The 12,533-nt window shown below is 36.8% G+C and overlaps 1 protein-coding gene across 1 annotated transcript; it reads right to left on the bottom strand.

The window, feature by feature from the left end:
• Positions 1 to 178: 178 nt before the first annotated feature.
• On the bottom strand, positions 179 to 12,014 carry PIG-V (phosphatidylinositol glycan anchor biosynthesis class V). Its single transcript, XM_045727583.2, has 7 exons — positions 11,643 to 12,014; positions 9,422 to 10,032; positions 9,091 to 9,235; positions 7,459 to 7,617; positions 5,961 to 6,074; positions 4,110 to 4,271; positions 179 to 2,529 (listed from the first exon to the last, which is right to left on the bottom strand). The coding sequence occupies exons 1-7, from the start codon at positions 11,715 to 11,717 to the stop codon at positions 2,257 to 2,259; spliced, it is 1,539 nt and encodes a 512-aa protein (XP_045583539.2). The 5' UTR covers positions 11,718 to 12,014; the 3' UTR covers positions 179 to 2,256.
• Positions 12,015 to 12,533: the final 519 nt, after the last annotated feature.

Below are 12,533 nucleotides of genomic sequence, written 5' to 3'. Positions count from 1 at the left end.
ATGTGTATAAAAAACTTTTGCCTAAAAATTGCTGTGAACTATTGCTAGAGTGCTCATCACTAAATGTGTGTCCCTCTGCACTTGAATTTACATACTGTACAAATCAACTAAAGGACAGTCTTCTTTGTAGTGGTTAGCAAATTCTCAGAAGTACGAGGACCCGAGTTTGAAGCCTAGACAGGGTGGGATATTTGGCCACTCTTCAACTCTGTGCATCCAATTTCCAAGGGAACAGAGCGGTTATACGTAAAGGAATGTAAAATAATTATAACCTTCAGATTAGATTTCAAAATATACAAGCTAAATCCTTCACATTAAATAAAGATAATTATGGAAATGTGAATTGAATTTTCAGCAAGATGGGCCTTTACTTTAAAAATGTGTACACAATGTTGACAAATGAGCGACTCAGTGCATACATTGTACAAAAGTTTGAAAAGAATAGACTGACAGGTAATATTGTACCAAATACAAATGTTACTTAGGCTCATAAATATTAAAACAACAGGATATTAAATAAAATGAAATGTTTTTGCAGAGTTGGTCCCTTGGTAGCTTCTTTGAGCCAGCAGTGTATATGGGTCCATTCATACACATGCCACCTGCCTACTCTCAATGACTTTTTCACCCATCATGACCAATAACAGCTCAGAACCTGTGTCAGCCAAAGCAGGGAATTGCAAGCACTGGAAACACATTGCACAGGTCTTCAAATACACAGACCCACCATAAGCTGCACAACACAAGGAGAACTCAAGCAGTGTTAATGTCTACAACTGACACAGGTCACACGCAAAGATGAAACTGATCAGGTACCCAATAGAGGTATGTTGGAGGCAAGAAGGTAGTATCAGAAAAAGGGGAGAAGGGCCACATATTTCAGACTCGGTAGGGATACCATACCGACCTGACCAATGAAGCCTTGAAAAGACAAGTCTTGAGTACAGGTAACTATACCAACCAACTTCAAGATAAAGGCCAAACAGGCAGCTCAACCACAAGTGGACTGTACTCTGTGTAAACTAACCAAAACCCATCATCCAGAGTCGATGATGGTTACTGATGATGGTAGCTCGAGGCAAAGACACACAATGTCCCTATGCCCTCAAACAACATGAAGAGAAGTGCCAAAGAACCACACACAGTCTTGCAGTGAATAGTGTTCTGAGTGGATCATTCAGTTCCGACTACAGGAGCAGCCAAGAAGTCTAAGGTCAAGAGTGTTACCCTATATGACCTTATGGAAGAGTGAAGAAATATATGTTTTTGGGCAAAATAGGAATGTTAATTATATTTCTCATCTTTCCCAGAGTTGTATTCTATTTTTTGTGGTCAAGACAATTTAAATAAACTTGTATTTACCTTACCTGATTTACCTGAACCATTTACTAACCATAGTGGCCTCAACGGGGACTGGAACCCAGCAGCTTGTCAAAGGTCCCCCCCATTTGCCTTGATGATCTTTCCTAGGTATATTTTGAAACTCAACACAGTTTTGGCAGTTACGGCTTCGGTGGGTAGGCGGTTCCATGAGTTAATAACTATGTGGAAGAAAAAGCATCTCTTGTTTTCAGTCCTATATTGTGGCTTGTTGAGCCTGAAACTGCTGCTCCTTGTTTGTGTTACATCTGATCTTCTGAAGAAAATATCCAGATCAACATCCTCTAACTTGAACAGTATTTTAAAAGTTTAAATGAGATCTGCCCTGTCAGGCCTGGTTTGTAGTATTGAAGCCCTGTGGCCTTCAAGTGTTTCTGATATGGCAGATGACTTAGCCCTGGAATGACTTTTGTTGCCCAGTATTGCACTTTCTCCAGAGCAGCTATGTCCTTCCGAAAATGAAGTTTCCATGCTTGGATACAGTAATCCAAATGGGGGTGCACGAGAGATTTATACAGTTGAACCATTACCTTCTTTTTCTTATACTGTAGTCAAAAGTACACTTGATTATCCCAAGAGGTTGGTTAGCTTTTCTAATTGCTGCACCCACCTGTTGTGCAACTTTTAATGAGTGGTGGATTTTGACTCTAAAAGTCCTTTGCTTCATCAATCTGCTGTAATGTAACGTATGAACCATAAATAATTAAATATTTTAAGAACCTTTGAACATGGCTAGTTACTTTTTGCAAATTGTTTTTGATATTAAGATCATTATTATTTAAATCAAGTCATTGATTTAAATAAAAATGTCTTCAAATGCAGACAAGGTCATATTTTATATACCTCTTTTTTTTTGTTTCTCCCTCATGTCTGAATTCATGTCCATGGTAAAAAGTTGGAATATAAAATTATACCTATAAAAAAATACAATAGGAAATATGACAAAATAACTTGTCCCCAAAATGGCTTAGGAAGCTCTGAAAGAAGAGAAACATGGTAACGCTTGGTCATGTTAGCAAGGCATTCAGCGAGATGATCATCATTTTCTTTGGTGCTTTCCTCCGCAGAGTTCTTTGGATGATCTGAGATAAGATGGGCAGCAAACCAGTACACAACAGGACAACTGGAACACAGTAGTCGTGTGGTCACCTGTTAAAATATCAATCTTTAAGTCAACTATTATATGCCACTTTGCACAAATTTCCTTACAACCCACTGCAATCATAAGTACAGTATGGATAAGGTTTTTCAATTCACTGAGCAACACTACTGTTATTCATTAATAAACTTGGAGAATACATTTGATCACTTAGGGTGGAATTTATTCAAGGTGCAGTCTGTTCAGGATCATCCAGCTATTAAATTCATATGCCCTGGAGTCTTCTTTCCATGGAAAGAAGTTAGAGATGAGTGAAGTTAGATGATCCACACAATACACTCGTCTTTATATTATATTCTTCTTTAATTTTTGTTCCTCTTAAGTATGTGTTACTGTATTAATATAAATTGTGGAGCGCAATGAGACAACTGCCATCAATTTTAACAGGATCATTAACAATACTGTAGAGACATGCCTATTGAATTTGAAATTGTTAAAGTCTTCTACCTGAATTCTACTAACAAATAAATTGTACATTAAGTGTGACATTACAAATCCCTATTCAGTCCCATCTTCAACACCTGCTAATTTAAATGAAGGGAAAATGCCTAAGAAGGAGACCCAAATTGCACTCGGTTTTGGTTGGAGTTGGAGACAATGGGTCAAGCATAAGGAACAAAAAAAGGAACTAACAAGGTACTATGCCACATTGAGTACTAATCAGTGTACACAGCCTTGTAAACAAATCAAGTTAAAACAACATAGATTTAAACAAAAAAATTCCAGCTGCCAAATGCATGTTCAAACATGTACCATACAGTAATTTGTTCAAAATTGCTCATAATAAATAGGGAACACAAATGGGTATTAAGTTTGTGGAGAGAATTGTATAGATTAAGTCAATTAAGCTTATATTGTAATTGGTGCATTTTTACCATTTGAAAAAAAAATTGCCTGGAACTTATTACTCCACATATTATTTTATTGTGCAAGTTAAAATACCATAGTAGGTGTATATATTAAATTCTGGATTTTGTATAACGTTAAAATATTTGTTGTGTTATTAAACTGGTAGATGTGACATGGGGTCTATAGTTGTTAATGACAGTGGGATCACACTCTGTGTAATGTTACTCTAGCTTTTGAGCACATCACAAAACGTCTATTTTATGTGTGAAGTAAAGAAGAGATTTCATTCTTCAAAATTGTCAAAACCTGTTAGCAACAAGCCTGAGGCCCCTGTAGTTGGTGGCAGCTGAGAGAGAGCAGGAGCAGTGTTAGTCAGTCGGCCTACTCAATGGGCTCGACGATAAACTTTCCCATGAATATCGAGTATACTGTACTACCAATAGTTATATAATAGTTGAAACCATTTAGTAACAAATTTGAAGTTTATTATATTTGTAAATACTGTAACTTATTTTTAGTAATTATGTAGATATTTGATTCTGAAAGTACAGTACAGTACTTTTCTTAAGTATTTTTGCATATATTGCTTGCAATTTTATTCAAATTAATTTACAATGCTGAATATGTATTTTTTCCAATGTTCAAAAACTTTCACCCTAGGGAAAAAAAAGTTTTCTCTAATGCTGTCTGAAGAGAGGCAGACAGTCAATCAGCGACTTACTTGGACATGAATGCATAGAACACAGAATGCACACAAGCAGAGAGAGTGAGCAGTGTAGATAAATATCCGCCAGGAATTAATGCCATCTTCTGCCCAAAAAACAGTTTGTTTACTGGTCTTTTGTTCTGCCACAGACTGGGTAATGCCTAGAGCCCAACAAACCTAAAAACAAAAAATAATCATTTCAATCATCATGCGTATATATATACAGTATGGCATTTATTATTAACCTAAAAATTATAGATATGAATTTGACCAAATATTTGCTTACCTGCTAATATCCCGCTTGCCAACTGGTTGAACAAAGAATAATGCTCAGGACAACAACAACAGAGTAACACCAAGAGTAGACTGATTGGAGGTGATATTTTGCCTGCAAGTGTTTCTGAATCTAACAGACACATACATCACTGGCACTCACCTGTTTATACAGGTCAAAGAAGAAGAGGTGAAAGTGGGAAAAGGTTAGAGAGGTGAAGGTGTAGTGATGTCAGGGGGGCAAGTGATTTATAGAAGCACAATTTATGATGACAAAACCACATGTCAGAAAGTGAAGAAACGACAATGTTTTGGTCCGTCCTGGACCATTATCAAACCGTCTAAAAGAAGAGAGGGAGGTAAAGGCAAATATAAGGTAAGAGAGTGAGGTGAGGAGTAGGTTAGAGTGAGGTAAGAATAAGGTAAGAATTTATAAAACAAAAACAAAAAAGTTTAGCCAGTGTAGTAGCAATGCTGAATTCTTCTTGATTCTGTTCACTAGTGGTGGTGTACTTGATGGCTGTAGAGTGGAGACTATATATGGTCTTGTAATGTTTTCTCTTTTGATGAGCACCATATCCTATAATGGCCTGGCAAAGGCCACGAAATTAATGACTTAAGTGAGGCACTGCAAAATGAGAAAATATTGAGGGCCCCACAATAAGAACACACTTGTATTCCCGGATTTCCCAGGAACTTTCAGTCCAGGAATGTATTCTCAGTTCCATTACATGATATGACCTCAAAATTTTTTCATAGATAAATCATGTTCTTGTAATGTCATTGTGCACACTGTAGAATATTTAAACCCTGTTTAAATTCAAGAATTACCCTGTTACTGCTACAGTAACTACCACCAGCGTGTTTACAGCCTAGTCACTACCCATACCCTTCACCAGGTGACAACACCAGCAGTGTAAACAATGGATTTCACATCACTTTCATCCCAATGCACTTTGAAAGCCACAATGTAAGTTAGGACCAGTGGGAGGGTACAAAAGGGACCAAGTGGGTTGGAAGGCCAACACCACTGACCTTCCTGTGTACATGTACACGGTATTTACATAGTACACGGTATGTAAAATGTACATGGTAATTACACTTGGGTAATTATTGTGTACATTCTAATGGAGCACAAGGTGTATGGAGAAAGAAAAACGAACAGAACCTACTACATGTTGAAGGCAAAATGTCAAGATCAAACCCAAGCAGGAGAGGCTTGGCCAGAGCCACCCAGTATAAGGGATTGTACAAAATGCCTATGCAAAAAAAGACCATACTCCAAAAACAGCCATGCCAGAAAGAACATTAGAAGCACAAAAATGAAAGAGGAACAGTAGAGAGCCAGAAACCTTTTTTACTACAGAAAGTAACTCAATCACTAATTTCAACAACAACAATTTCTTTAAACATTCAGATACAGTATATACTTAGCACATGCATATATTAAAACAAGACTGGTATTCTAATTCATATCACTGACCTACCTGTTGGTTATCAAACATATATATATATATATATATACAGAATAGTAAAAACATGACTAACCATTGGTTGTTGAAAACATAGATTGCCGAGACACGATGCACCTACCTGTGGGTTGTCGACCATATACAGTGCTGCATGACAGATGATAATCATCACAACTGGCAAGGCTAGGATGAAATTAGGCACTTGTCGCACCTCATAATACCGCAAAAATCCCACCTGTAAGAAGAGTTCAGACTCATGAAGCAAAATAATACATATGTATTTCATAAACCTACTTACTGTATCATGTCACTGTAATTAAAATTAAAGACAGCCATCAAAACATTTAATGTAATTTGAATGTTGTGATTAAATGCAGAAGACAACCTTTAGATGTTCATGGAATATATATCGACACTTTCCTTGGATTGTTTGATGATACAGGTCTAAGATGTTTTGAAGATGAAAGTTAAGAAGTAGAGTTAATGTAATCCTATTTGTTAAAAAATACATCTCATAATAAGTATTTATATATTTCTTTCTAGTAAGATTATGCAATGTAACATGTTTATTTTCCTTAATATAGTGCTGTATAGACAGCAATTCAAGTTTGAAAGAATAGGATTTGCCATGTATGATGGATATTTTTCAAAGTCAAACACAGCACTTATTACCTAGTAATATAAGTTAACCCAAAAATAAATTAGCTCATTTTGTAATATACTGTATATACTGTACTGTACTTATATATAACATGATTAAGTGATTAACAGTTTAAACACTTACATGTTTTAATACTTAACTATAATTTAATTAACATGTATTTGTTACTTTTCTGAAAATAGATGAAACAATAGTGTGTATATTTAAAGGATATTATACTGACAGCTTTCCACTTACACAAATGCTGTTATTCCTGCACAGGAGATAGTGTGGTACAGCTAGTCTAAATTTGCCTGAAAGCTCACACATGCACTTCATGAACAAATCCACAAGGGCCGTGACGAGGATTCGAACCTGCGTCCGGGAGCATCGTCACGGCCCTTGTGGATTTGTTCATTTGATGCATCACGTTAGTGTGATCTCTGTGTGTAATGCACTTCATCCTTTACCATCATCACTACTACTCTGATTCCCACTTTCCTGGAGTAGGAGGCATCAGCCAGGAAGAAATGACTGAGTAAATGGAAACCAAAGGGCAATGATGTTAAATAAAAGACACCACGTCCATTCACCATTCCTTCCAAACTATGTATTCAACATCACATAAAATCAAAACTGTCACACTCCAGCAAGATTTGTACAGGAGCAGATAAAGATTTTAAAAGGAGCAGTTAAGATTTCTACCCTATGAAATGTACACATTGAATTACCATACATGCCTGCATATAAGTCTACATCTGAAGCCTAAAAACCTTTCTCTAAAACCAGGGATCGACTTGTTTGCCAAACATAAAATGTGAACCTTTACCACTATGTACAGTACTCAAAATAAATTAAAGTTAAACAGTCTTTCAGTATTTATCCTGTTCATGAGAATAGGCCTGCACAGTACGTTCAACTTACCTCCCAGAATTTATCCTGTGCCAGAGAATATGAAAGCACACACAGTTCAACTTACCTCCCAATATTTATCTTGTACATGAGAATAAGCTAGTGGAGGAAAGTTATAGCACCATTCAGCTTCACCAAGATCAGGGGAATGCAGGAAGTTTGATCGCACAAACACCTCCAGATGAGGAGCGAGGGATGGATAACTGCCTTCTTCACCACAGTACATCTGTCATAATAGAAACAAATAGTTTATGTAGGGTATAAAAATAAAATGTTGGGATAAGAAGAGCAGTTGATAAGAAAAAGTGGATTTTGTGGATGCAAAGTGAAAGATTAAGATTGCCAAGAAAATAATGACTGAAGTGTCAGGAGAAAAAATAAAACCACATTTTTCAGAAAAAGAGAAAGAATTTTTGGAAAGAAGATAGGAAGCACAGCAAGAAGTCTGGTTGAAAAGCCAATGTAATATTAAAAGATAAACATGGGTGAATAATAAGCTAGTGAAAAATAAATTAAAGTACAGTACTACACAGTACTAGATAGTGAAACCCCACTCAGATTGAAACATCTTGATTGGTAGTTCCGATGCAGCAGAAACAAAATCTTCCAGTGATATATAAACTAATTGAGGTTCACTATATACCAAAAATTATTAATAAATTTCTAGTAAAACAGCCTTGGCACTTGATCTGGCCCATCAGTAATTTAGGAAGCAATGACCATGTCCATTTCTCACATACATTACCTCTGAGAGGCCAAGTGCACAAGCCCAGTTGCATGCTGCCTGCATTTTGGCCCCGGATCAAATTGCTCAACCACCAGCCACTCGAGGAGAAACCACATACAGTATTTATATTTTTCCACACATATCTTTTGCTGCCAAGGAAGGGGTAATACTGTAGCAACTACATTATTGTATTTTTAATGTAGCAGCTACTTGAACATACCAGGAATTCCAAGTATTGTAAGTACTGTACTACAACTAAAATGTTCACATATTTCCCAAGAATTTCACATACTACAAGTGACATCAAGCCATTTCCCACCAGCCAATTAATGAGCAGCCTTGATTTAAACCATGTCAGATAGAGAGGGATGTAAGTCTATCTGACTACATCATGTGGGCAGTCTCAACACAACTCAACCAGAAACACTACTACAGGTACCTCTAATAAGCCACATCTAGCAATTCCACCCGACAGACTTGGTTGCAACCATTACTCGTCATCTCTTCCACCACCTGCACTATACAGATTTACTTAGCGGCTTGCCTGGTTATGATGCTGTCGCACCAAGCATCAACCTCTGCAGTAAACATTCACATCAAATATACATTTAATTACCATACTGTGTTTATTGTCCAAACCTGCCAAAACATTGCAATATTATTGAAGACAATTCACTTTAAAATGATTATAATTTAAGATGGCAGAGTACACTTCTAATGATTGCCATTGTGATGCTTAGATGGCAATGCTAAATACAGCGAAAGAAATAATGCCTGGCAATATTTTTAGAGCAACATAATAAGTGTCACCTGAAATATCTCACGTCTCCAAAAGAATACAGTTTACTCAGCGAACTTCAATCGTCAGGGAGGTGACTATTTTGAAAGTACTACTCAGATGCTAAGGTAAGCTTTTCTTTCCTGAATATTAATAACAATATCTTTTAGCACTTCTTGTGAAATTTAACTTACATTATAACACCACATTTGGAAGAGGGCAAATGGGAGGATGACCAGGAAGCAGCCAATAAACAAAGGTATGAGAGTATAGTTGAACGTCAGGACCAGTACCAAGAGGAGAGACAGCTGGCCAGAGTCTGTAGTTGCATTTCGAATCCTGAAAATAATAATCGTTTTGGTTAAACTTCTGCTTTTGAACAGATTTATCACATATTTTTGTCAGACTTTTATATAACATAAATTACGAGTTCAAATAGTATATACAGTACTATAAGATATCCACAAAAGGAAAAAGTGCAATTTTGGGGGGGGGAATAATGTACAGTACTTAGTTATAACTCACTTATAAAAATAATTTGAGCAGTCTTGAAGCTTTCTGTAGAGTATGAATCCAACATTAACCAAACCATTTGATCTGGCTGCAGAAGCTAGTCCAAAGAGTATGGCAGCAGCAGAGGTGCTCCTGGTCTCATTCATCAAGAGGGCAGAGAAAGTTAAGAAGGCAAACAGCCCCTCTGAGTATGGTGCAGTGAAGAAAATACTTGCTGGGTTCACACAGAACAGCAATGCTGCTCGATATGCTAGCACATCGCTCCTTAGCACTTCTTCACTCAATTTATGAAAAATCACTGCTGTCTTTATGAACAGATAAAAGTTTATGAATACTGCAGATATTAGGAGGACACTATAATAATTAAATATAAACTGCAATGGTACATTCAAAATGGCAGTGATGAAACGCACAATTAAAGGAAAAAGTGGAAAGAAAGCAAGGGTGTTTTCATGTGTGTAACCATATTGCGCAATGTGTAGAAAGTATTGGGCATCCCAACGCACCAAACCACCCAAGAGCATTTTGACTATCTGGTCTGGCCATGATACCGGTACTTCAGGATCTTCAGGAGAGATAAAAGCATCTGCTTGGTGGTCTGGTATCAGCAAATTTGATATAGCCTGTGGATAAAATTAATAGGGTAAATTAATATATGTTTATTTAGATTATACAGTACTGTATAGATAATACATTATTAAACACCCTAATAAACATTAATATGATATTGGAAAAATACAGTCAATAGGGGGTCTAAAAGACTAATATTGACATTATTGACCTGGCTGTAGGTCAATATTTAGTATTATTTTTTATATTTTAATTAGGAAAATTACCTGTTCTTTCGAGAGAAATGATTAAAAAAAACTAAATTTAAAAAAATTGTAATATAAAAAGCTTTTGAGACTACTTTCAAATACAAAACATGGTGCAAGTAGCTCAATATCAGGCAATAAATGTTCCTCGTGCATTCTAAATGATCATAAAAACAGGAAATACATAATTACTAAGGATTTGGATGGATTTTAACACTAAATATGAAATTAATTCTTCCCTGTTTCCCAACACTGTTTAGTGTTATTTCACATTTAACATGTTTTATTAGGCTAGATGTTTGGAGGAATGTTACAAGATCTAGAAACTATTACTGTATTTCAATGCATTTGGTAAAACTTTGCAATCATAGTGAATGACTTATTTTTTGAAGCAAGGATTCCTATACTGTACTTCATGCTGGATTGATGCTTGATAACCAGACCACACACTAGAAAGTGAAGGAACGATGATGTTTCGGTCCGTCCTGGACCATTCCCAAGTAACATACTTCAGCCACGTTATTGTGACTCATTGCCTGCACTTGATGCTTGATCCCTAAAGGTGGAAGTGCTTGGGACACCATTTTTTCACTTTGCCCTCATATCTCAACTCCTAGTCTGTCTTTATATCTCTTCCAAGTGAAAATTACATTACTGTACCTTTCCATGCTATTACAAAAATTCATCAATTTAAAATAGTTATATTTTGTATTGCATGCAAAATAACAATATAAGTATATGAAAAGCATGACTGAAGTAATTTCATTGTTAATATACAAAGTTACTATAGTAATGAATAGTGTTATGGTGGGGAGAACAGGTGTAGGTTTTGGGTTGCATCCTGCCGAAGGTCAGTCGTTGGTTCAGGGGTATCTTAATATTCCTAACAGGATTATAGTCACGGACAATAGCAAAAGATATGAAGTGGAGTGGTTATCATGGTCAACTGATTATTACTGGATTTGATTCCCAGGCAGGTGAAATGTTTGGGCACATTCCCATACAGCTAATGATGCTTCACCTAGCAGTAACTAAGCACCTGGGAGTTAGGATATTGTTGATTTGTATCCTGGAGAATGTCAGTAATATGCTAGGGAAACCTTGATAAGCTTAACAGGCTTCCTAGAACTAGTAACTCATGAAAGTTAAATTGTTTATTCACTGGCTTAAGAACAGTAAAATATATAGGTTGACATAGATGCTAAGATGACAAATAGCTGGACCAGGCCACACGTAACTCAGAACGAGGTCACATGAGACTTGGGACCAGGCGACACGCAACTTCGGATTTAGGCCACACATGATTTGTATTTCACGGCACATGCAACTCGGGACCTGGGCACAAAATGTAGGGGTACTGGAACAAGCCTGAGGACCTAGTCGCTCACATTTCATGGTTTAAAAAAAAAAATACGCACCTGTACTGCCAAGACAATGACCCTCGATGCGATGGCAAAGTTTTTTACTTTCTGTCTAAGGGTATAAGGCCTCATCTCTAGGCTCAAGTTATAAGAAGAGCAACCCTCTTCTTTTTCCTTGACGATGCGAGCAGTTTGCAGCCTTAGTGGGTCACTGTCAGCGAATAGGCACGGCTGGAGTATTATTTCTTAAATTAAACTTTATCCGAGTGCCTCTTCATTCTCACGTTACGTGCAGTTTGCATGAAGGTTTTTCTTCTTCTTGATAGTAGGTGCAGTTTGCATGAAGGGTTTGTCCTGAAGGTTTTTCTTCTTAGTGTTGGTGGACAGTTGTTGTTGTTGTCATGGTGTCATGTGATCGCTTCGGTTACCGTTGCGACCATTACGTTTTCTATGGTTGGAAGAGGAAGGGAATTATAAGGAAAAAGCCCCAAGTCATTACGATTATATAGCACTGGGAAGGGGTCAGGATAAGGATTAGGGATTGAAATTGAAATTGAAATAAGTTTATTGAGGTAAAATACACACAAAGGGATGAGGTAGCTCAAGTTATTCTCACCCCGTTCAGTACATCCTGTTAATACATACATAGACACACATCACAAACAATAATCATATTACCAAACATTCTGAGAGATAAACATATACATTTCCTAGGATTTGGGATGGGACGGGGAGAAAGGAATGGTGTCCAGCTACTTGGACGGTCGGGGATTGAACGCCGACCTGCATGAAGTGAGACCGTTGCTCTACCGTCCAGTCCAGTTGGTTGGGCAACTAAAAAATGTAAAAAGAACTAACAACAAAATTGTAAACCAACAAAAAGTTTAAAAGGACTTTTGACGTGTTTGCTGACGATCTCTATAATTAGTTAATTAGTGCTGTAAATTA

The sequence above is a fragment of the Procambarus clarkii genome, chromosome 80 (assembly GCF_040958095.1).
Source record: "Procambarus clarkii isolate CNS0578487 chromosome 80, FALCON_Pclarkii_2.0, whole genome shotgun sequence".
Taxonomy (NCBI): domain Eukaryota; kingdom Metazoa; phylum Arthropoda; class Malacostraca; order Decapoda; family Cambaridae; genus Procambarus; species Procambarus clarkii.
The sequence above is the reverse complement of the archived record's forward strand: the minus strand, read 5'-3'. Positions and strand labels throughout refer to the sequence as shown.

Coding starts and splice junctions, on each gene's coding strand:
- PIG-V (XM_045727583.2), bottom strand. CDS start 11,717: ATGAGGCCTTATACCCTTAGACAGAAAGTAAAAAACTTTGCCATCGCA. Junction 7,618..9,090: donor TCCAAATGTGGTGTTATAAT/GTAAGTTAAATT, acceptor CTATTATGACAG/ATGTACTGTGGTGAAGAAGG. Junction 4,272..5,960: donor ATATGGTCGACAACCCACAG/GTAGGTGCATCG, acceptor TTTTGTTTTTAG/GTTTGTTGGGCTCTAGGCAT.